The sequence below is a fragment of the Buteo buteo genome, chromosome 23 (assembly GCF_964188355.1).
Source record: "Buteo buteo chromosome 23, bButBut1.hap1.1, whole genome shotgun sequence".
NCBI lineage: Eukaryota > Metazoa > Chordata > Aves > Accipitriformes > Accipitridae > Buteo > Buteo buteo.
In genome coordinates, this window is record NC_134193.1 from 13,879,392 (window position 1) to 13,904,579 (window position 25,188).

General features: G+C 43.8%; 1 protein-coding gene across 1 annotated transcript; it reads right to left on the reverse strand.

The window, feature by feature from the left end:
* Positions 1 to 1,526: 1,526 nt before the first annotated feature.
* On the reverse strand, positions 1,527 to 18,704 carry TNFSF8 (TNF superfamily member 8). The gene is made up of 4 exons (XM_075055122.1): positions 18,510 to 18,704; positions 11,689 to 11,734; positions 3,222 to 3,293; positions 1,527 to 2,674 (listed from the first exon to the last, which is right to left on the reverse strand). Exons 1-4 carry the CDS (start codon positions 18,702 to 18,704, stop codon positions 2,277 to 2,279), a joined length of 711 nt encoding a protein of 236 aa, XP_074911223.1. The 3' UTR covers positions 1,527 to 2,276.
* Between the last annotated feature and the right edge of the window lie 6,484 nt (positions 18,705 to 25,188).

Consider the following 25,188-nt stretch of genomic DNA (forward strand, 5'->3'; position numbering starts at 1 on the left):
TATTTAACGTTTTTATAACTGATGGCAAAATTGCATACTATGAATGGGCTCTTTTTATGGCTATAATTTATTCTTATTTCTCAGAGGCAACAGAGTAGAGGCCAGATTGCTTTATCCTGTGGTATTAAAAAGCCTGGGGCTGAGAAGCTTAGCACTGCTTTGTCAGGATTTTCTCCATCTGGCAAAATGATAGAATAAAATCATCCTATGCAGAGAGCTGCTTTATTTTTTGGAAGAATGGTCTTTCTCTTTCAATTCAAAGCCTTCAGGAAAAGGTGCGGGGGGGGGGGGGAGTATGTGTGAGTAAATGCATATTTTCATTCATTAGTTGCCTTTTCTCTATTCAGGAGCTATGATTTCTGACTGCCAGGCTTGCTTAAACTTCTCTGGGCATTAGTTGTGTGTATTCAGGTGGAGGCAGAGAGAAGTTAAAAACCCTGTTCAGAGACATGAGAGATTTATAGGGTCCAGAGGGGTGAGGAGATCCCAGTGGAGGTTACAAAGCCATAGGCAGGGTAAGCTGACTCTTGCAAAAATACATTTCTTTTCTTTATGGGGAAAACCAAGAAAGAAAACATGGATTTAGTTTTCTTCTTTTCTTTTTTTTTTTCCCAACCATTAATAGCAAAAGGAATTTTTGTTTTCGTCAACATTTATCAACACAGAAAGCAGGTATCTCTAGCAGTGACTCATATCAATTGCTTATCACCTTTTGAAAGTTTCTTGTGTATTTTGAAGTCACCTAGTCAACAGGACGAAACCTCACCAATATGTATCATGAGTTTCTGGTGACATAACGCAAGTAGCAAATTACTACTATTAGGAGTATTTTGAGTGTGCTCACACAAACCAAGCTACATCAGCTGACAACATAAAGTAAGCTTGAATAATAAAACACTGGGTTTCTGAAGGCAGAAACTAAATCTATGACTAAATGTTTTGATGTGAACAGTTCACCAAGATCTAGTCATGTAAAGGAAAGAAGGTATATGTATGCAAGGGGAAAAACTCAAATACCAGTGAAAGTAGACCTTAGTGGCACTCAGGGATGAAGGGAAAAGAGGAAAGAGTGAACTGGTACCAGTTTTTGTAAGTTTTTGATCACTTCCCTCCCCACACTGTAAGAATAAAATTTCCAATAAATGCCTGTGTTACTGCAATTCATAGAATAAGAGGGCCTGAGAGTACTCCTTTATCTGTCTTTATCTAAGCTTTCCAGTAAGCCAAAGAAGCTCAAATAACATCTGTCCTCTGGACTGCTCAAAGACCACAGCTCTCAGCTGAGGGCCAGGTCTGAAATTGTCTTTGGGAAAGTCTGGACCTCAGTTCTAAATCTTGGGTTTTCAGAAAGTGCAGGCGTTGGAGGTGTATTTACACACCAGGGTGGTGTGGTGTCACGCAGGGTACTGTTAAACGGGCAGGACAGGAATTGAGGAAAATGTATCGTAATGAACTTTGCTATGTGGCTAGATTTGCAACTAGATTACTATTTTAATATTTGTTATAAAAAGGTCTAGAAACCCCAGGTGAGAACAGAGGCTGAGCACTGTGCATACACAAAGTCTCTTCCCCAAAAGGCTTAATATTTAAATAGAAAAGATGGATAAATAGTGAAAAGGAAGACACTCGGAAGTAAATTGCATAAAGTCCATAGCAGAATGCAGCACAGAAATATCCCGTAAGTCCCACATCTCCTATGTCCTGTCCCAGAGTTTTAGCTACCAGCCTGAGAGTCAATAATTTCATCATCTTTGCTTTCGTATGATCTATCCATAAACCTACTCCAGAGTTGTGGTTGCATGCTCCAGTTGTAAAGAAAGCCTTGATAACAAGCTGTGACTGACAGTTTTTTGGAAAGACCACATCAAAATACTACTCCATAAAATTCAGTTAAAAAGATTTCCCCATCTCCTGAGCACAGGCACCTTGCCAGCAGTCCATTAGCCAAAAAGTCTTGATTTGCGTATTCTTCCCATAATCTGGTTACCTTTTAATCTGCGCTTACATAGTATTGTTTTGAGGAACCATTGGCAGGTCTGTGGGTTATATTCTGGATAATCCAACAACAATCCTACCCTGAGCCAAACCAGAGGAATCTGTCAGGTGTGGGTCTTGCAGTGTTTTAGGTTTCGTTCTGGGACACTCACAAAGTTCCTTGTTTACCCTAGTGATGAGGTAAGATAGGAAATTTAAAATAAGATATTGCCTAGTAAAAGCAGGCTACTGTTGTTCAGAGAAAGTTAAGTCTGGGCAGCAGTGGGAAGTCAGAGAGCTGCTCACATTTCATCGCTGTACCTCAAGACCCCAAGAACGTTTTCATTGGGAAGAGAGATTTCATTCAAGAATTTAGGATGATTAAGTGTTACTGATATTCGGTCCTTCACATTCAGGTAAGTCAAATGGAGCTGGAACAAGGTCTTAAAAGTCTTTTCTTGGCATGTTTCTGATGCGCACCATGTGGATAATGTTTGCCTGTCGACTTTGTCATTTACAAGGAGCTCTATCTTGAGGTCGGTAGGACTGTTTGAACAGTTGGGAAAATGAAAGTTCAAGTGGCAATAGATCAAGTAGAGGCCTTGTTTCCTTATCACCAGCTCTTCACTCTTGCACTGGATGTCTTCACAAATACCCTTCTCGACCAAGCTCAGTTTTGAACTGTTTACTGGATTGGACACTAGAAAGGAAAGCAAACAAATTTTAAAATGAGCTGCTGAGCTCTAGTGACCTGAATTCAGCTCTATGTGACTTGCAGCAATGTATTTCGCGGTAAATGGAGATACGTGTTCTGTGGTTTTCCTGCAGGAAGCTCCAAGGCCAGGGCTGGGAGTTCCCGCATGGAAGTGGGGTGTTAAAAAGTTCCAAGGACTTACACAGCCCTTGGGAAACCCAAGACAGGGAGATGCAGTGAAAATGTCCTTCTGCAATATTTGAAGGGAAATAATGGAGATGTATATTCATATGTTTGTGTGCAGAAGGTATCTCTTTATTTTTTCTTATTGAGTAAAAAAAAAAAGTTTATATGTGATCAGATAGAGGGTTTACCAAACACAACCACATTTCAGGAAAGCTAAGGATTTTCTTCCTGTAAAAAGGAAGGCCCATTTGGTCAAAAAACTTATTGGCCACTAAAACCAGTTTGAATAACATGATCAGCCTGCTCTTCACCCAGCTCAGCAATCTCTTTTTGCCAACTCTTGCCCTCCACTGAGCTCCCCACTGACCTCTCATGTACGCAGCGGCTCTCTTGGTCGGGACATTCTGTAGGATTCTTAAATAGTCTTCGGAGGTGTTCCCTGAAGGAAACAACAGATTAAGTGACCACTCTTGATTTTTTCATACTGTAAAATGCTGTCAGCATTTGGCACCTCACTTATTTGCTAGACCCGCGCTATGGACAAACTCCACAGCAGCAGCTCCAAAGCAACAAGCAGCAGCAGCTAGAACCGCAGGTAAGAGCTAGTTCTTACGCCTTGGCTGACAATATCTGATCTGCACGGGGAATTCATAGCCGTGTAACTCGACTGGTAAATTTCTAACAGTCTAAAGCTCTGGTAGATGGCAGCTATCGGTCCAAGAAGTTGAACTTCTTATTCTCCCTCCTACAAATAGAAACTACATGCGGGTAAGCTTAACTTAAGCAAATTATTTGCATGGGGCAATTACAGAAAGAAGCTTTCGAACATTTCACCGGAACACCGTTTCCGAAGGCGGCTCTTCGGGTGCTTCCGAAATGTCGCTCCGTTCTCTCTCGGCTCAAACGCCAGTGTCGCCAGGACGTCAGGGGAGGTCGTCGGCTACCCCGGCCCGACAGCGGCCGGCCCGCGGGGCCGGGACCGCGCTCTGCCGCCCTCCGCCTCCGCCGCCCCGACGGCAGGACAGGGCAGGGCAGGGCAGGGCAGGGCAGGGCAGGCTCGGAGCGGAGGGCGGCGGCGGCGCCGGGAACGTCCCCGCACCCGAAGGGCCGGGCCGGGGAGGCGCCGGGGCTGCCCCGCCGCGGAGCGCCCGGCGGCGGCGGCGGCGGCGCGGGGGCGGCCGGCTCCCTCCCGCGGCCGCCGCCGGGACTGCGGGCGGCGGGGGGCCGCGGGGCTCCGCGCCCCGGCTCCGCCGTCCCGGCACCGCATCCCGCTCTCCCAGCCCCGGCGTCCCGGTGGCCCGGCTCCGGCGTCCCGGCACCGCGTCCCGGTGGCCCGGCTCCGGCGTCCCGGACCCCGCGTCCCGGCATCCCAGCTCCGGCATCTCAGACCCTGCATCCCGGTGTCCCAGCTCCGGCATCCCGGCATCCCGACCCCTGCATCCCGGACCCTGCATCCCGGTGTCCCAGCTCCAGCATCCCGACTCCTGCATCCCGGCATCCCAGCTCCCGCATCCTGGCACCGCATCCCGGTGTCCCAGCTCCGGCATCCCGGACCCTGCGTCCCAGCATCCCAGCTCCTGCACCCCGGACCCTGTAGCCCACTGCTTCCCCTTGAATTTCACCTCCTTCCATCCACACTTCAGCTTCCCATCTGCTCTGTGTAAGCTTTTTCTCCTCTCACCTTGCTGGGCATTCAGTGAATGGCACTGATTATTCCGCCTTTATTTTGTGATTGTATAGAGTAGAGTTTCTACTGCCCTGTGCAGCCCACTGGCGCATGGATACACAGACGAGATACAGATTTGGGAAAATAGTGGCCCTGCTGCAGCTGTGGAAGGGATATGCACAGGAGCTCAGATGGGAGGCTGGGAATTTCCTGTGGTTTATTCTACAGCTGAATACCAGGAAAAAAGTATGAAGGAGTTTCAGTAAAGCCTTACCAAATTATACTCCCCTCTCCCAGGGTACACAAATCACCTAAGTTTTCCTGTGACTTGGTTTATAAAATCGGTGTAAGAGTCACCCACCCTACAAGGGTCTCTGAGGGACCAGTTAATACACAAAACTAATTTCTACTAAATCTTGATGCTACTCCATGACATCAGATGATGTATTTTTTGTTCCTTACATGAACAAGAAGGAGTCTACTAAATGCAGAGTGAGACAAGGACCTTAAGTTTCATAGGGTTCCTGAAACTAAGGGTGCAAAAAAGAGATTCAAATCTCCAGACCCTTGCAGTATCTGCATGGCCTGATTTCTAAGAGGTACTTGGTCAGAAGGATGGATAAATCAGGGAGAAGCTGGTCCCACACACAAGTCCTCCTGGTTGGTGGTTTGTAACATTGCACCCTTTGCACTCCCTTTTGGAGAAGGAGGCTGTGACTGTCTTGAAAGAATCACAATCTTTCTCTGATTTCAGTAGTTTAAACAGTTTTGAGGGAAGCAGGTGCTCACTGCGCTCCAAGAATGAGTAAGTCAGTCATGTATCAAAGTCCATTGGCCGCACTGGAAATCCCCAAAGAAAAACCAAAGCCTGCTTTCCTGGTGTTAGTCATGTCAATATAGTGTTTTAGTGAGAGAACAGACACTACAGAGATGTGGAGATATGGCATAGGATAGGAGAAAACCCTTCTGGCCCTTACTTCAAACTAAAGCTGTTAACAGTGGTAGCAACAGTCTCTGGGTAATGCAGTCATCACCCTGAGCCCACTCGCATTACAAGTGTCCTGCAAAAAGGGAGAGTATTTATACAGAAACTCGGTGGCATGTAGGGGGTTTACCTTATAAAGCAGAACATCCCCTGCTCCTCAAGCCGCCTTCGGAAGCTGCAGCCCTGCAACATCTACTAAGCAAGCAAAATGCTGTACCTGCATACAAACAGCCTGGTGCTGCCAGCAGCCCGATCAGCCACGAGCTGTCTCAGGATATTCATGGCATCTCTCAGGATCTACCCCTCACTGACCTAGCTGTACTTTGCATTTCCAAAGCTGTACTTTTATTGATGTCAGCAAGTTTTGTTTTACACCATTTATTTGGTGACATCAGCTGTGTTTCTGAGAAGGCAAGTTATGGAAAAAAATTGTTTTATAGAGACATTTCCGGTTCTCAGTCTGCTGAGGCAGCTTATAACTCTTTTCTAGTTTTATTTCTCAGGTTAATTCTTTTATCTGAAACATTTCAGTACAAGCCAGGATAGACTGAAATTACTAGAGTTTCAGGACTGATCGATGGATATGTTCAATCACATCGCCTAATTGGCTTTGCACTAGTAACAGTGTAAATCAGAAGTAATCCCACTGAAGTCAATAGGATTATATGAGTTTAAAAATACTGTGAGAAGGAGGAAAAGCAAAGCCACATTTGGGACTAAGTACCAAGGAGACCACACTGGTTTCATCATCTGCTCTGATGCACGGATGCTGTAGATCGGGCTGCTTTAAGGAAGCCTGCTGATAAGGAAGGAGCCTTAGCAGGAGGCCATTTAGGCTATTTTGTCCTAAAGAAGCTATGAGGAGATAATTCACTTTTGTTTTCCTGACCCTTTTTACCATAGGATGAGCATCCAGAGGGTGCAGCCCTGAGGAAAAGGGCCAGAGCTTTCCATGAGCTTAATGCAGCTTTTCCCTACCGAGCCAAAGGGGACGCAGCACAGGACTGTGACATGGGACTCGGAGGAGCTGTAGCCTCACTGACACTCCCCTGATTTCCACCTGCAGTGCAAACCAGAAAGAATCTCATCAAAACACAAGAGGCCCCTCTCCAGCCAGGAGGAACCCAAGGGCTGCGGGACACGTGGACATACGGGCAGCTGCCAGCCAGGTCCAAGGAGATGTGGCTCTGCCCGGGGAGCTCTCCTCACTGATGGCTGCCTCAGTTTCCCCACCTCTGAGATGGGTTTAACGGGAGCACGGACAAAGGACAGTGAAACCAAGGGCTGAAAGTGGCATGCCAGAATGCAAAGTATTGCTACTCAGACACAAAATGCACCTCAAATGGGGTCTCTGAAGCTTGTCCTAGTACTGGCCACCTCTTAGAGTGAGATTCCTCTCCAGTATGTATGGCATTGCAGCTAGCTGGAGGCTGAGTCTGGACGGGGACAAGAGCAGGTCAAAAGCCTGAACTTACTTTACAAAGTAAAGAAGTACGGGCTGGCAACAAACAGCTTTCAGTTCCTCTGTACCCCCCACCAATTTAAGTGCTTATAAAATTAGGCAAGGTGATTTCATACGTCTCTGTCAGCATGCTAGAGTTAGCAGAACTTGCCTAATTTTATTCCTCAGAAGCTGCCATCTGAAGTGCCCGCAGCTATCTTTAACTCTCTCCTTCCCGTTAAGTGTCCCGCAAACAGCTGCCAGCTGGCACTGACGGACTGTCCCCACCGAGTGATGCTGTGACAAGTGCCAGCTGGGGGACGTCCTCTCCTGGGCTCAGTGGCGGAGCTGGGCTCTGCTCGTGGCTGTGCCTGTCACACATGCACCGAGTGCCTTTGGTCCTCAAGAGCCCAAGGACTGTCACTCTGCTCCTGTGCATTGAAAGGGGACTGAACTCAGCTGCCAATTTCAACTCCTTCCAAAAAACATAAACTTTAGAAGTATCCCTTTTTTTCCTCCAAGTTTAGGAAGAACCTCTTACAAACTCATCACTGCACACCTGACTACTGCAAAACTTGGAGAGTTTAAGGCCATAACTATTCAAGTGTCTAGCCTGCTCATCAGTATAGCACAGGTCACATAATTTCTTGAGCTATTCATCTATATATATATATACACACATATATTCATCTATAACTTACATTTTAAGTATTGGGAGACCTAACATTCAGCATTTTGTAGCAATACCAATCATCTCATTATTAATTAAATAAGTAACCAGCCCCCGTTATGACTAACTGGAATCTGTCTAGCTGCAGTTTCCTCCGGATGCTTGCCTAGGATGATGCCTGTGCATTCTTTCTAGCATTTGCAAGCCCAGACTTGTCAAACTTTTTCCAGCTGAGAAACACAGTTCATCTGCCCTGACCTCCCAAGAGCAGACAGCACCTTACACAGTTTCACATATATGCACACAAACACGTACATGTACTGAAGTGAGAAGGCAAAAATCTACACCGTCTAAACGTGAAATATCCATTTCTGAAGAATCCACCGTCATGGGATTTGTGACTAACAAATTTTCATTAGCAATTTCATAAGCAATTTCATTAGTGTTGCACTGGGACAGTTCCAGGCTGAAAGAGACCAGATTTAGTTGCAGAAGGCCAAATTGCACTTAGAGATATTGCCCCAAATCTGGAAAGGCTTGTTTGCTTCACTGCCTTCAGCTTGATTTGCTCTAGGGTAGCAAGGATGTGTACGTCACCTGTATTATATTAATTTATCGGAGCCAGGTTTTTATTTGGGAACCTATTTCCCATTGAAACTGTGAATGGGGTGCTAGATTTCCTCTCCTGGTCTGTCCATCAACTGCTAATGGATCTTACTGCCAGACAAAAATATCTATAAATAGTGTGCATGTGTATGTATCTGCAGGTTTTTCCTCTTATAAATGAGAAAAGATTTTGGTATCATGTCTTTGCAGTTCAAAATAACAACAAAAGCCATCAGTCCGGTATTACAACATTTATGGGGAAACAAGGCTCGGAGAGGACAGCAAGGAGACGATGAGGGCTGAACCTTTCCAGACGTTGGCAGGTCATAAATTTCTCTGTGACTTAGTTTTCCCTCTGAAAAATGAATTTAACAATAATACCTCTCTGGCCCATATTAATATATATGATTTGATATTTATGAAATGTGGATGAGTTTCCACAGAGAAATACTTCTACAGAAAGACTATTTCATAAACATTTAGTTCATGATGAATGTAATTCTTTCCCCCTGTTGCTCAGGTACTCCACTGACAATGGCACAGAGGATTTGAGGAGATTGATATCATTTTTCACAAAAACATTTAATTAGCTGACATTGCATTGCTCTCAGCTACTGCTTGTGGATTCCTGCAAACCCATCCATTGAAGACTGACAGCTGAGTCAGGGACATAAACCTTCTATAAATCTGCTTTAGTGTCCACTGGTGTTTAGCTAATAATAGAACATAATCTCATTGGAAATCTAAATGAAATCATCGTGGTTTTCCTGCTTTAATATTACAAAATTAATTCTGAAATGCAGCCGTGTCTGGAGCACTGTCCATTTGCATTACAATACAGTCTCTGCCTGAGTGAACCCCAGCTGTTCACACTAGCACAGTCCCGCATCCCCCACTAGCATCTTCAAGATGTTTTGTACAAGTAGGTACTGACAGAGGGCTGGAGCAAGGCTGAGAACCCAGCTGGCAACTTGGCAATGCTAATTTTTTGCTTGCTTGCCCATTTTTAAAATGCAGGGTTTCAAACCCTGGTTTGAACAAGATGGGTACAAAATACATCCAAATTACACTATCAACTTCTGGGCTGCCTGAGAGGCAGACATGGATCCAAATCTAAATCCACAGCAACTTCAGCCTCACCACAGTCCCCATCTGGCAACGTTTCTTACACTTCGGTTTCTTGCTGCTCTGCAGCTGCTGGATGGGACCTTGCAGCGGTCACCACAACTCCCTGCTTAGAAGTCAGCAAGCGATGCCTGGCAGCATATGAGAGAGCTCCCTGCAGAGGGGGCGTCAGTAAATTACCCACTGGGATATATTAATCAATTAGCCCTGCTTTATGCATTTTAAGAGAAAAATAAAAGGCCATTGTAATTCGCTCACACTTTAATGCTCTATTACCCTGCCAGAGACATACAATAGAGACTGATAGGCAATGCGGGGTAGGCTGATAGAGCACTTACACCCTTCGCAAACAGCTTTCAACAAGTCCTCCTGCCTTGTGGGGTTTCTCTATCATTCCCTCCTTTGTCTTTCACTAATGGCATCATCTCAGATTTAGCAGCAGAATTCAGAGCAAGAGAGCAAGACCCTGTAATTGATATTGACCCAAAGACAGAAAGGTTTCTGGCTAATGAAACGGCATCTCGTACATTCCTGGAGACAGCGCTTTCCTCCTGCCTGGCACCTCCCAGTTAGTGATGAGGAGAAAAAGCAATTGGCACAGGTTGCCTGAGATGAAATAAATAAATACATATATATATATATATATATATATAGCAATGCACTTGTGAATTAGTGACACCTCTCCTCCCTGCACAGGGTCGCTTGTGCTTTGCTTTGAAAAATGCTGACCTACAGATACAGTCTCTGTGGTTTCTCCTCTGTCAGTCACTAGACTCCACACTGACAGCATTCACTACCTCTTCCTAGCTGGTGGTAAAACTCAGCCATGAAAACCAGCACAGTTGTGATGATTTCTCTGAGGTTATGGTGGTTTACAAGCGCAGAGGTTCTGCTCTGGGGCCCTACCACCTTGCAGCCGCTGGGGACTCAATATATTGTCACTGGGGATTGTGGGCAGCAAGGCTGATGCTTTCCAGCCCACTGGGTTTGCAAAGCTCCTTTTTGGGCACCTTTGGGATGCACTGGAGTGGGGTTGTGATGTGACTGTCCAAATGCCCTTATTCAAATCTGCTTGTATGTTCAGACCCTGCTTTATTTCTGAGGAAATTCAGGTACAAAATAAAACACTGTAAGACTTAAGAAAGACTTAAAAATACTTAAGGAGCTACTTAGATTGATAGAGAGAAAGAAATATGTGCTTAGGATGTCCTAGGGACATCCTAAAGGGAAAAGAAAATCCTTCCAGGTTACAGGAATTTTAAAACATAAAAAATGATGGTCAGGCAAGACGTGAAGTTCTCAGGATGCAGGGACCAGTTTGAGACTTGTGGGCTATGAAACAAGCCCAATATGGAAGAGTCCTGGATTCAAAACTTATCTAAGGTAGAGTATGCATTGCCCAAATGCTGCATTATGTCACCTGTGTGCAAAAACGCAGCTGCAGGAAAGATGATTACATGATTAGGACTCTCTGGACCTTGAACTTCAATTATTTCTATTTCCCATTCTGCCATAGCTTCTAGATGAACACTGTGCTTTGTTTTTCCCATCTGTAGAGTGAGAAGCAATGGTATCTCCTATCCTCTGCAACTATGAACTTGTATTTGCAAGAAGTCAAAATACTTGGTGCTAAGGGTTGTATAACCAGGGAGGCAACGTCAATGAAATAAACAGTCCTTCTCCTGATTTACGCTAAGGAAAAGCAGAATCTTGGTACACTGTCTCTGCTAGTCTAGCTGGACAGTTTTTTCCTATTTTGGGTTCCCTGTGCTCATACTCTGCCTGTTTTAATTCCTTGCCTTGTGCCTCTTGCTGCTGTTCTCCACTTGTGCCTTTTAGACCTACCCGTTCCCTCCTCCCTTTTCCCCACAAACCACTAAGAAACACATGACTGGTCTAGGCCAGAGGAGTACAGGAGGAGTTTCAGTTGTTTTGAAATATGTACCAACACATTTGCACCCATGTCTTGTGAAGACGGGGATGTTACGCCCACACATGCAAGAGCCAGGCCTTAAAATAAGACCTACTAGTCAGACTGATGTTCACATCCTCTGGCAAAATGGCTCTCTTGCAAAGACACCTCCGGGCACATTCAGACATACTTGTTATTTCCTTAGCCATGCACTGGTTTCCGGAGGTGTAACCGAGTAATTTGAAAGCTTTTTTCTTCTTCTTCTTCTTCTTTTTTTTTTTTTTTTTCTCTTTTCCCACTACATTGGCTTTTCACCAAGAAGAGACTTTATGGGAAATGTTAAGATGTGCACAATTGGCTTATTTGTGATCCTGGGCAATATTTGCATTGCAGATGAAACAAATCACATGTATTATTTAGGTGTCTTACCTGTCGTGATAGGTTTTGCAATGCCCTCCATGGCAGGATCAGCTGCCTGAAAGAGAAGCAAGAGAAGGGATGGTTATTCTGGGAGCAGGGCATATACATGTTCAAGTACAACCCTGCTTTAAAAGTGTATCTTCAAAGTTTCTATTGCATGCTGTGAAGGCAATACAGAGCCTGTTGTGCAGGGAGCCAGTGCCAGGTGCTACAGAGCGTACGGCTCCTATAGAGCCTCAGAGGTCAGTGAGAGATTGCTGCGGAGCAAACAGCTCTCTGCACTCATCCAGATACCATCCTCAGTCATCTCTCATCACAGCCTGTTTTTTTCTAACATAGAAAAATCTACATTTCTGACACAGCCAGGAATCCTCTCAGTGTGGTAAGAAAAGTGTGTGGTTTTTGTTGGGGCTGTTTTGGAAGCACAAGCCCTGAAAACCTCACTCGGTGGCTTGCAAAGCTTGGAGAGAGTAGGACAGAGTGGGACTGGACATCCCTGAGAGCCAGTGTCTGACCCGGGGAGGCCAGTAGCTGGATGAAAATAAAAGCTGTAGAGCCCCAACACAGGTCTGAGAGTGACAGTGTTGTCCTGCTTCACATTTCCTCCTACTTCTTGCTGGGATGTAAGCCCAAGGGTCAAAATGGCGTGAGAAATGGTCCTCAGTTATCACGGCCTGAGAACTTCTCAGGAAACAAACTTCAAGTGTGAAATATGGTAGGCTTCATCTTGCTTCTGTTTTATCACACCTCGCTGCCATCCAAATACACAGCCCTGAAGCCTGTGCTTGCTTGTAGATTACTTCCACACAAGTCACTGACAGCTCATAAACATCCAGCAAGGATGGATGCCCAAACATGCCCTCAAGGAGCAAAGAAATCCTCCCAACAGCCGAGGAAAGACACTGAGAGTGCCTCAGTTCTTGAAACTCTGTGTCATGTCCCTTCACTTACACACACCGGGCAGTCCCGCAATGATTTCAGTATCAGGGAGTAGGTTTTGCTCAGGCTAGCCTAAAGCAGCTCCTCTTAGCTGGATGCCAATTACCTGGGCTAATTGTGCCGGCTAGCCAGGCCAGATCCAATTTAGCTTAGAATCATAGAATATCTGGAATTAGAAGGGTCCCATAAGGTTCACCGAGTCCAACTCCCTGCTCCTCACAGGACTACCTAAAACTCAACTATATGACTAAGAGCATCATCCAGATGCTCCTTGAACTCTGACAGGCTGCTGTGACCACTTCCCTGGAGAGCCTGTTCTAGTGACCAGCCAGGATGTCTAAGAAGAAGAAAGTTGGGAAGCTGGTACCAGCTTTAGCAGAACATCTAATATTTCCTGTGAGAAATGAGGCACACCACGCGTGTGGTGGGAGACAACTTCATCCACAGTGCTCTTAAAACATAAACACTTTATTTCTGTGTGTAAATAGGATAATGTGTGCTGTGGGGAGAAGGAAGATGGTTGGACAGTGAGAGAAGTAATGTTGTATCTGTTCGTGGTATTTAATGTTCTAGCCTTAAATGTTTAAGAATACTTTTAATTAGACTTTGGCCTAACGAGACCATGTTTTCAACCGTGGCTAAAGTGCAGAACTACATCTGTTCCCGGCAAAGCAATGTTATGCTTTGGTCTAATGCCAAATGCTGTGTCCTGCACACAGGTGGCACAGGTGCTTCATAATTTGGGTATCTGTAATATACGATTTGTTAATTTTCTCTCCCCAAACCTGTGTAAAACAGGGGAGAAGTTCTCTGTTGAGAGAGTATTTCTCCAGGTGATCTTCCTAAGCTGTACAGAAAGGCTGCTGGGTTAGAAGAAGAACGTAGAGCTGTAGTTTGAAAAACCCAGGCATTTCCAAGCTTTTTGGTCCCCTACACAACACCCTCCCTTGCAAACTCTCATGGATCCTATGCACCCATATTATAAAATGTGGGACTGAGAACAGTCTCGGCTGAAAACCCTCCCAAGGACCACCTGCCAGAGCCTCTTAGTTCCCATCTTGGAACCTTGCCCTGGGCTGTCCCTCTCACACGCACTCAGGGTGCAGGGAAGCATTACTTTTCAATGCAATGTACGAGTGTTTCTGCCCTCTGCGGAGAATTAAAGGCATTTTTGCATGAGACAAAGGGGATGCTTTGTCCCCAGCTAGATTATGCTAAATGAAATCAGGCAGCAGATCCACTGCCACCTGTACAGAAGTGTTTTGTAAAGTGACTGAGACATTTTCATCAGTGAGGGTTCAGCTTGCAGCCCTCCCTTGAAGATGGCATGCAGGACAAGGCTGATGGCTAGCAGCTTCCTTTGCAGTCAGGGCAACAGAAACAAAATTAAAATGTACTAATGTATTGTGCTCTCACCTGGGAAGTCTCCCAGTGGGTGAAAACAGCAGATACTAATGCAATCTATTTTAGTGACAGTTGAGTAGATATTCAAATAAAACATCAGAGCTTGCTTTGAAATATTACTGGCATTACTTCTTTCTTTTCTAATAGCAAAAATATTGCACGTAATGCTGTAATTTGGAATGCAAAGAGCAACACAGTAGGAGCCCAAACAGATTAAATTCTACAGTACCAGCTCAGGGGGTATTCATGACAATGAATTTCACCCTGTCTGGAGTGATCTGGGTGCTGATGATGAAGGATCTCAGTCTCTACTCAGCAAGCAGAATAATTTGGGTTTGCTTTATTAGAGAAAATGATAATGAGGTGCCAGTGAAATTCATTTCTTTCTTCTTTCCCTTAATCATTTTACAAGAATTTTTCCCAAGCTAAGACAGACTGGTGCTGCTAGCGGGTCATTCTAATGTGTCAGAACTGACTATTCATTTAACCGGAGGTCTCTGAAGTGTGTTATCTGCCTCTAGAAAGTCCAAGAGAACACAATTCCAAACCACGGTCCCCTAGAAATTGGCCTGGGGTCAGCTTAACTAGGTCCAGGGCTCTTCCAAGAGCATGTCCACACAGCAGCTCTGCAGGGACAAGCTCTTCAGCCTGCTGTCCTTGAAGGAAGTTTTGCCATTTGAAAAAAACCCTCAAGGCTCTCCCATGTTTCTGCTCAGCTTCAAACCATCATTATCTGTCTCTGGCTGAGGGGAACGAAGGCCATGGCGCTTTAGGTGGGTGGCCCTGAGATGCCGAGGGGCAAAGGTAGAAATGAGACATGAAGACTCCAGAAAGCGGAGTGCCATCTCCACAGCTGATCTGCTAATGAGCATCACAGGAAACAGAGCCCTGTGTGAAATTCAGTTTTTCCGGTACTGACAAAACCTATTAAAGTGACACTTCTAGACAGCAGGTGAACGTTACTGGGCAGAATACCCATGGCAGGAGTTGGAACAGTGCAGTTTTCTTTTAAAATGCCTCAGTTGTTTTCCTGTGGTGTTCAACAAGTGGGAAATCTGCTTTCAGGGAAAATTTTCAGTGTTGGGTTTTTGGTTTTTTTTCTTTTAATTATTGTCAGGATTGTCCACCAGAGGGGGCCAATAGGCACCGATTGGGTCAGCTTGTGGCAAGATTATTTTTAAGCAGACATAAATCACCAAATAGATAGTGCAGGAACGTGCTAGGTGCTGCAGGAGCAATTTTTGGTTACAGCAGTCCCACTGCTAAAGGGGTTTTACATTTTTCACTCCAGCAGCCTTGAAGACTAGATCAGCAAATATAAATAACTGCACTGACTTTTAGCATTTGTCACTCTCGTGCCTTAATGGTGGTGAAATATTTGCCCACACAGTTTCTAGGTTAAAAATGTGAAGTCTGCAAAATCCAGAGCAGTGACGGACTGTCCCAGATTGCGGACTTAGGATATTCACACGGAATTTGTTCACAAAGCTAGCTGGCCTAGGTGTCTGATACAGCATACCTTGCAGTATAATGTAAGATTTGCTAGGGTCTGTGTGTCTTAAAATTACATTTGTCTAGTCCTTTCTGTCCCATACTCTTTCACTGATTTTACATATATCTCTCCATATACATAAATATCTACGTAGATGTGTATTTATACATATAACCATCAGCAGTGAAATGCAGCAGGAAGAAGGGTAGAGATTTTAGCACTTGTATAACAGTGTTAAGAAAAATTAAGGCTACAGACCAGCATCCAGCGACTATTCTTATTCCAGAGAAAAATAAAGTCAGTTGTGAAAGAACGAGACAAGTCAATAGCCTGAAGCCAAGCATTTCTGCAGATGAAAGCTCAAGAAATAAACTGACTTTAGCACTGCACGTAGTTAGTTCCAAAAAACTACAATTCCCAGGTCTGACACTAATGTGCTGTGCCACCCTTCTTGAAAACAAGGCATAAAAGAAATTTCTTGGGGTGTTGGAAAATACAGGGCGGGGGGATAACGAGTATTAGAAGTGCTGTTAGATTCAGAGAAGTGGCTTTGGAATCATAGTTGCTTTTTTGTTTTGGTTTTCTTGTTGGATTTCTAGAGCATCTAGACTTTGGGTGATGCGGATGCCTTGTTTCTACACAGTTTGATTTTCCCTTTCCAATTCCTCTTCCTTCATCTTAAACCAGGCAAGTGTAAATTCATCAAAACAAAGACAAGCAGCCAACTTCCATGTACCTGCAAAAGGGGCTAGAGGACTGTGGCATCTGCTTGCCACCAGAAGCCTCCTCTTAATGCAGGGGTACCTGAGCCATAGGTCACAAGGCCTGCATTGTCCCTCTAACACTCCTTTGAACAGAGGAAAATAGAAGGTTCAATCTCAGCTCAGCATAGGGAGGGCATAAAGTTGCCACCATTGCCCCTGTGGTCAAGGACTACTCACATAATCCAGCTGACAACATCTGGAGAGAAAACCAGATCTTCCCAAGAGGCCGATCACAGAAAATGTTGGTCATCTCTTCAGAAGTTACAAAGAAAAAAATTAAGCCAATTGATGATGCTCTAATCCTTACAGCAACAGGACTCAATATCCACAGAACTCCAAGTACCCCCCATACCCCGTGTCCTGGAGCTGCTGAAGTCAACATTACAACCATAACTGTATTTACCAATGGAGTTTGTGCCTAGCCTTACGCTGACAGTGTGACCATGAGCTAAAGTATTTTTGGAGCAAGCCCTGGAGTTTCTTGAGGAACCTGTCTCACAGAATCATCACTTGTTCCCTGGTCTGGAAATTCAAGACCAGTCAGGGGTGGAGAATGACTATGCTGCTTCTGAACTTGGGGTCTTTCAGGTCCCTGAGAGGAAGAACACAAGTTACGCTTTTACTGCCAAATTCCTCTCACAACGTAAAATTGCTGCTCGATTTTTATTTGTGTTTCTCACACACCTCAGCTTCCTACTTTCTCCTTCAGCCAAGCTCATTTCCAAAGCAGCTGCAATAATGTCATTACTCTTTTAAATGAAAACCTTGACTCTTTCAGTAATATTGTTCCTCTGGCAACTAGTGTAACTGCGTTTATCCTCATGGAGAGGTAATTTAATGCTTACTTTCATAATAAGTACAAATGAAAGCCTCATTATATAGGAAAGCCATGGCAATTCTGTAATTACCCAGGCTGTTATTTTAAAGATCTCCCTTAATGTCCCACTATTTATCACTTGAAAACCCCCATGTCTCATTCTAACTGTGCCCAAACTGCTTCTCTTTTGGAAGAATGCTGATTTCAGGTAAATGACTCCTCTCTGGTGCAACTTAAAGGAGTATCAGTCAAGCCTTCATGGTTTAATTTCTGGATAATGTGCATACACAGACACACAAATTGCACGGGGTAAATTTAGTAAGAGAAAATACTGAGCTGAAAGATCATATCTGGTTTTCCATGGCCAACTTCCTCCAGCTGCCCTGCGCTGGTGCTTTTGTTCTATGAATAGTGGTGGACGTACTTCAGCACTTAGATTTTTGCAGGAAGATTTCAAAGCCTGTAAAAATTCTAACCTGGCATTTTACCCTGGTGAAGTTCATGGCAATGTTCCTGGTCAGATTAGAAATGCACTTTTTATATTCACAACCACCTGTATCTCTGCCCTGGCTGTAACTGTCTCACTGATTCCCCATTCAGCCCCGGATTCACTTGAGAGCAATCATCTTTATTTTAAGAAGAAAAAAATGTCTGTAGGCAGAGGGAACAGTTGTTTTTGTGAGACTTCACCTCACTTAAAATGTCTGTAAGGCAGAGGGAACAGTTGTTTTTACGAGACCTCGCCTCACTCACATCCTCAGTCATCCTTGCTATAGCTCTACTTTTGCATTAAAAATCACAGCCAAGAACAGGACTGACACAAAAGAGAGAAGCAGTGAGCTACTTTGCCCCCATCCACTGCTCTAGGCAGTTTGAGAGAGCTCTGCTTCACCACATCACGGTGCATCCCAACAGACAGCACCACACTGTGTCACACATAGAGATGTCTTGTGTTACATCCATTACTGAAATTTATCATTATTTCAGAGGAACACATGTAGACACTACCAGACCATCTCAGACAGTGGTCACTCTCCAAAGAAGCAACAGGAGACACATGTAAAACCAGGTAGCAGACACTGAGGCACTGATCTATCTTCTCTCCACCTCTCCTCCTAACTAGGCAGGACAGAGGGTGGCTTGCGTCTTGGATTATGAGCTTTCCACTTCCATTTACAGAGTAGAAATTGCATGCTAGAAATTAATGCTGCCCATGGAGTAAGGTCTTCTTTTTTTGAAAGTTCTTTTCTCTCCCTCTTTGTTTCATCTTTCTCTCCCCCAATTCATGTGGGTGCATTTATAACAAGAGGCAGCAACTGTTTTTCTGACCACAGAATAATTTTTGAAAAGCAGTAGGTTAAAGAAAGAAAGAAAGAAAGAAAAGAGCCAATTAATAAAGTAAGAAATTTCTTACCGTCCTCTGAACAACTAAGACCATGATGGTGGCTAATGCAAAGACGAGTAACACAACAAGGGTAGCGATGGTGAAATACAAACTTGTTTTGTTAGTGGCTCCAAGCCTCCTTGAAATGGTGTCTTCATTCTCGTGCATGGCTGATTCATGAGAGTCCTTAACCTGAAAAAGTGTTTGCTCTTGTGCCGAGCACATTCTTATATAGCTCTCAGGGTACTGCTCTGTATCTCCGCTTGATCAGGTTCAAGCTGCAGCCCATCTCTGTTCCTGGCAGGATTTTCCCCCTTCATCCTGGCTCATGTGATCTGGAAAAAAAACTTCATCACTTGTAGTACAAAGAAAGAGGGACCTGGGGGCGTAAAGCAGGACGCAGCTGTGAAGAGGGGAAGGAGCTTCATGTTCTTGATCAGGGATTTCGCGACGACAGTCTTGTATGCTGCATCAGAGGTTTCTGATGTCAGAAGGTGAATAGCTACCAAGATCAGTCCCCCCCCCCGCCACTGCCTTTCTGTGAAATGGAGAGCTATGCAAATTCTGTTTCATTTTATACGCAGTGCAGCTACAGTTTGGTACAGTAAATCACCCCAGAGTTCTGCCTTCCTGTTGCACAGAGTAACCTCTTCTTGTTCCCAGTAGCATCCCAGAGCTGCGATCTCCAGAGCCCTGTGTTCAGAGCTGACCTAAGCTTGGAGTTTGATGACTGTTGCTTTTGCCTGTGAAGGTCTGGAGATGTTGGGTGAGATTTTCATTGAAATATTTAAATGTGTCAGGAAGACATCTTTGATGCAGGATACGAGTTCTAGGCAGAGGCATAGAAAGAAAGCAGTCACACCAAAGCAGCTGAAAGCATGATGTTAGGAAGTGCCCATGGAGAGTGTCTGTATTCGCCTCCCTGCCCTGGCTTATTTGCAGCTAGCGAATTAATGCTCATTTCTATCCTGTCCACAAGCCTCTCCTCTGACCTAGCCTAGGACTATCACCCAGCCATGGGGCTTCTCACAGAACTCAAATGAGATTTCTTTAATGGGAAACATTCTTACTTCATTCCAGTGTGGAAGGACCAGTCATTTCTCACCCTGCATTTTTTGTGTGAGATGACTCCTCGCTTTCTGGCCAGTCCAACTCAAAAGACACTTGGGTGTTTCTGAAAATTTTCACAGTTAGATGTGTGTCCTCTTTTGATTTGTATCTATGCAAGCCAGTTAACTCATGTAACATGATCAAAAAGACTAGGAGTGTTATTTCTCAGCTATTTCCAGTTCAGTAATACAAGGACATCAGAGACGCCAAACAGGATCTTACCAATGATCCATCTAGCTCAACATCTTGCCTTCAGTAGAGGGCAACAAGGGATGCCCTGGGAAGAATATCAGAACAGAAAAAGGAGGTATTTATTGAGTATAATTCTCCAGTTTCCTCTGATTTGGGCTTGTGGGACTCCTAAACTGGAGGTAGTACCTTTCTATTTTAATCCAATTCTTCTTTATACCCGTGACATTATAGAGTCCTGGCATCTTACTATTATTACTACTATCTTTAATAAAATCACTAAAGCACAGCACTACAAAGGCTTCTATAGATTTCCAAAGTAGTGTTTTTCAGAGCATCTCTTATCACCGTGGAAACAGGCACAATCCATTTTAAGCAGAGACAAAGGGAAGCAGCATCCTCTCCTTAAGGATGAGACAATAGTTTCACTTGGTCAGGCCTTCCTCAGGAAATCTGTCACTCAGGCCTGACAGGTTGGATGAGGTGGATCCTCACCCACTGGGTCCTGCCTAGTGGATGCAAAATCTCTGGATAGCTGCTAGCAGCAGTTGTTCTCACTCATCCTGGTTTGTAGTGGAAATTAACCTTGATTTGCAAGGGAAAGATGTACACAGTGTTGCCTGTGAAAGTTCATTCAACCCCTTAAAGCAGCCAGTCCTGCAGAGCAGCAAACCCACCCTTTGGGAAGCAGAACATGGAGACCCCCTAATGTCAACCCTCCTCAACAATCTGACAATTCTGAAATGTGGGAAGATCCAAATTACAAAGATCTTGCAGTGACTGGCAGCAGCCACTATTCTTGAAAAGGCAGTTCAGCGTCTCTTGCTCATGGCTGAGTAGACACATACCTCGCCACGGAAGATGATTTCAAGCGAATAATGGTGGTGTAGTTTTAAGGATGTCACAGCACATTTGGTGTCACAAGGAGGGCACGGTGGTCTGTGAGCTTGTAGGCTTTTATGGTTGCACATGGATGTGCATGGTCAGCTCTTCAAACTGTAAAACACTTGTGCTAAACTTACAAGTAGACAACCAGATACTGTAGTGGTGATGACTACAAAAGAAAAAGAGATCAGTGAAAGCCAGTGAGGGAAAACAGGACAAATTAATCTTTTGTGTAAACAAGTACGATCCAGATTAAATTTGGTCTGTTACTTTCTAAGCTAAATTTGGTTAGCATTGGAAACCCACAGCGGTCAGTGAGTTGAAAATGCTGAAACCTGCTGCAAAGGTCACATAATAATATATAGGAGCACGGAGCATCCACTTATGCCATGATATCATGCTATACAGTGTTCCAAGACAACAAAGGCAAACACCTAAGATTGTCCCAGGTAACAGCAGGATCTATGAATGTGTCTCCTTTTGTGATGGGTGGAATATCTTGAAACATAGAAGTGAAATACAGCTCAGCTAAGACTGCTATACTGTTAAGGCAGCCAGTAATTTTTAAACAGGTTAACACTGCAGAATGAGTGGATACTTCTATAGGTTTGTCTTAGGCAGTAAATAAACCACTGCACCTCCCCGTTAAATAGGTGTTCTTGGTTGGGGTACTGTGGCTGTATATCCTGGCTTGTAGGTGGTGATGCACTTTCAAACATAACTTTAGTGCAATGCTCTGTTACCCTCCAGTTCCTAATAACATCACTCCTCAAACCCTATCACACTATCATCTACCTGATTATGCCTGACTTCCAGAGCACAGTTCACTGCTTTCATGCCTTCTGACCACCTTTACACCAATTCTCCCAAGCTCCAGTTCAAGATGCTAAATAGCAGGTGCGTGTGCTGTATTTGCATTAGCACGTGCTGCATCCTCTGCAGCAAAGAGCTTTGAGTAAAAGAACAAAGAGGGAGAAAACAAGTAAACCACAAAACCAAGAGTTCTAATTATTTCTTTGTAGATATTGCAAATGACTCTTTTTAGCAGAAAAATACAAAATATCCCAGCCCCTTGTTAATACTTATTTATCTACTCCTCCGCTGAAAGGAAATAAACTTGCTGAGAACTGAAAACCCATCCACATGGTCAATGGAAATTCACCCTTGACTGAATTCTGTGAGAACTGAAAACCTTCCTAAAAGACATTAATGGCCAATCCTTCAAAGATGCATAGCTACCCAGCTGCCACTGAAAGCCAGGGGAGTGAAGTGTATAGGTGCATTTAGAAGTTTCTGGTTTTATCCTCGATGGGAACTGGGTCCATTTCTCATCAAAACCATCATTCATGTTTACATCCATGTAGTGTGCTACCAGAACCTTGTCCTTAGCTTTTCAAGATCTAAGCAAGCTCAGAGAGATGCACCATAATGTGTATTTTGTTACCCTGAGTCATCCCTGGTACCCAAAGATGCTGTTGGGCTTCTTATTTTCAAAGAGAGACCCCATTAAATATAGGATTATTTAACTTCAGCTGACTTGTACTTGAGTGCATACATATAAACATGTGAGCACATGTGGACGCTTGTAAATCATTTGATATGGAAAAGCCAGATCAGTAAATTGAGGTTACTGCAAAATGCCATCAGCACTCAGGGTATGAATCACCTTCTTGTCGGAGGTTTTTATGTTTCCTCTGGTGAATCACTCTCTTGTATTGCACTTTGGCGTTATGTTTGTACTCCACATTTCAGCCCAAGCCAAGGGAAATGGGTGCCTGGGCCTGGGTTGACAAAGTTGTTTGGTGGGGTTTTTTTAAATTGTATTTATTAGAATCTGTGTCCATTCATGTGGTCCTAATCCAAGGTTGGTCACAGAAAAGTAAATGACACTCCAATATCACATTTCTAACACCGTTGCGACGATATTGTTGGCTGGCACCATAAAATGGTCTTTTGAGGGAGATGCTGCATATCTCTCATCCAAGCCTTCTGCTCCTGCAACATATTGGAAGGTTTCCAAGAATAGCAATGTTCTTTTCTCATTTTCTTTCTCAAATAAAATTACTGAATAAAAATAGACATCAGACAGGAGGAAAATAAGAGAAAAAAAAGAAAGGTTAGAGCTGCCATTGCACAATATTATCTCCTTGGGAAGCTGCATAGCGTTCATTCGTGCTGTGCAACTGTCTTCCTTGTTCAAAAGAATTATATCACTCAGCCTTGTAAGGCAATAAAAAACCAGGTACATTAAATTAGCTGAAAATTGGCTACAGGGGGAAAAACACCTTTTTATACTATAGGTGATACACACCATCCATCTCTTTTGAAGTGCAGGTAGAAACCAGAGGCATTAGGATAGATAATAAAATGCAATAATAAAGCAGTACAAATGGAACAGTTATAAAACTGCAATAACTTCCACAGATTTGTCAGAGAATGCATTTGCTCTGTCTGCCCAAACAGTAAGTAACAGTTCTTCCCATGTAGTGTCCTCTCCAAAGAAGGGAGCTGCCTGCTTTGCTGGAAAATCTTTGGTATCTTTCAGCAGCATTTGCTGGTAAGAGTCAATCCAAGTGGAAAAGCTCTTTTCTGGATATGAAATGCCTCTGTATTCTGATTAATGAATTGGGAGTAAGATGAAGAAGATAATGCATGAATCGTAAAGCTGGAAGAAATTGAATAATTAATAACATAGCTTAAATTAAAAAAAAAATGCAGAGTTATTTAGAATGTGATTTTCAGGCATGCCTAGAGATTTCAGATCCTGAAATTCCAGTTATTCTGTTACAAAACATCAGAAGGATCTTCATTTCCAGCATGGTTCTCATAATTTCCTGAAAACCAGACTATTTCTGTTTGATTAAAGCAGCATAATAAAAAATTGAGCCACCCAGAAGTATATTAAAACTCTGGGGTCTAAATTCAAAAGAAAGTTCATTAAAAGAGAGAAAAAGGACATTCACACTTGCTGGCTGAGTATAGTTCTTAAAGTCTCTGGACACACCTGAAAATCTTGGCCTGAGCAAATCCATGAGGTGGTTTGGGTCAGCAGGAGGAAGTTCTAATAAATGGATTTGGGTAGCAGGAAGAAATAGCCGTAAGCACTGAAACCCACTGAAATGAAGGGAACGGCTCCATTTCATCGTGCTGGACTTTGGATGCGGTTTGCAGAGAACACACTGTGACCATGTGTTGTATGAGGGGAAGTGGCACTGAAACCAGCTGTATCCAGTGATACCCATATCCAGCTATATCCAGGGTTGGCAGAGAAATGCAGCATGCCAATCAAAGCATCATAGAAAAAGATCTTACATTTAACATGTGTAAGAGATTCACAGATCTTAAGTCAGAAAAGGGCCTTTAGATCATATAATCTGACATGCTATTCAGGAAAAGGGCATACGGTTTTACCCAGAAAACCTTGAAAATAATAATGCTGATGAGCCAGGCAAAGAGCCATCAGGTGGGATCTGAGTTGTGGGACAGGATCAGGCTTGAGCAGCATTTTTCATCTGCATGTGGCCCTCCCACCTCACCTAAGGAAGAGTATGAGGCACCTAGACACCTGGGGATGCAGATGACCAACGGTTTTGGAAATGATGACAGTGCCTCTTAGATGGAAAGGGGAACTCAGGTGTCTTTGGAGACATAGATATAAGGGTCTAGGTTAGGAAAGGCATTGCTCTGGAAGTGTCAGGCTGTAATAATAAGAATTTTCCCATGTGTGAATATGAAACTTTTAATAATTGGCCATGGTAAGAAGTGGAATCCTGAACTAAAGACTAGTTGATCTGATTTATGTCAAAAGCTATTATTTGTGTTCCCTGCACATAAGAAGTATGTTGGAAGCTTTTGACTGAAGAGAGATGAGCGATGTGGAGGTCAGATGGAAAATACTGAAACCTTCATAGGGACAACATCACCTCTGGTTAAACTTCACTACAAGAGCAGAATTACAGCACGACTGAATTTAGTTGGCAGCATAATGTACCCAGATTAGAAATAAACACCACACAAAAGGATGGCATTCTACATTTGGCAGTTACTAAATCTCCCTGTGTCTTATAAAGAGGGAAATATACAGTCTCCTCAGTGTGGCATTCATACACTAAACCATATCGGGAAATAATACGAGAACCAGCGAAAAGCCGAAGTTGCAACTAGCTTGAAATGCAGTATATACATCATGGGAAGAGCAGGACTGTAGGGTGAAAGTATATTTATAATTCTGGCAAGTTGAAAGGCTTCAGTAGTTCACCTTTCTCAAAGTCATAAAACTTCATCACTCTTCTTCTCAGGGAAGAAACTGTGAAGTTGTTTATTTTTTCCATCCCTATAGTGCAAGGAAAGAAAGACCTTGCAGAATTTCCACTGTAGCGTACGTGATAGAAGTAGCTGCCTTAGGTACCAGAGCTGCCTTACATCACCTCACAGTCTGAGGTGGGTTTATCCTCACAGCACCTATTTAAGGTGGGTCAGTGTTGGTGTTTCTCCTCTACCTCCCTGTTAAAGACAAGTAACAAAG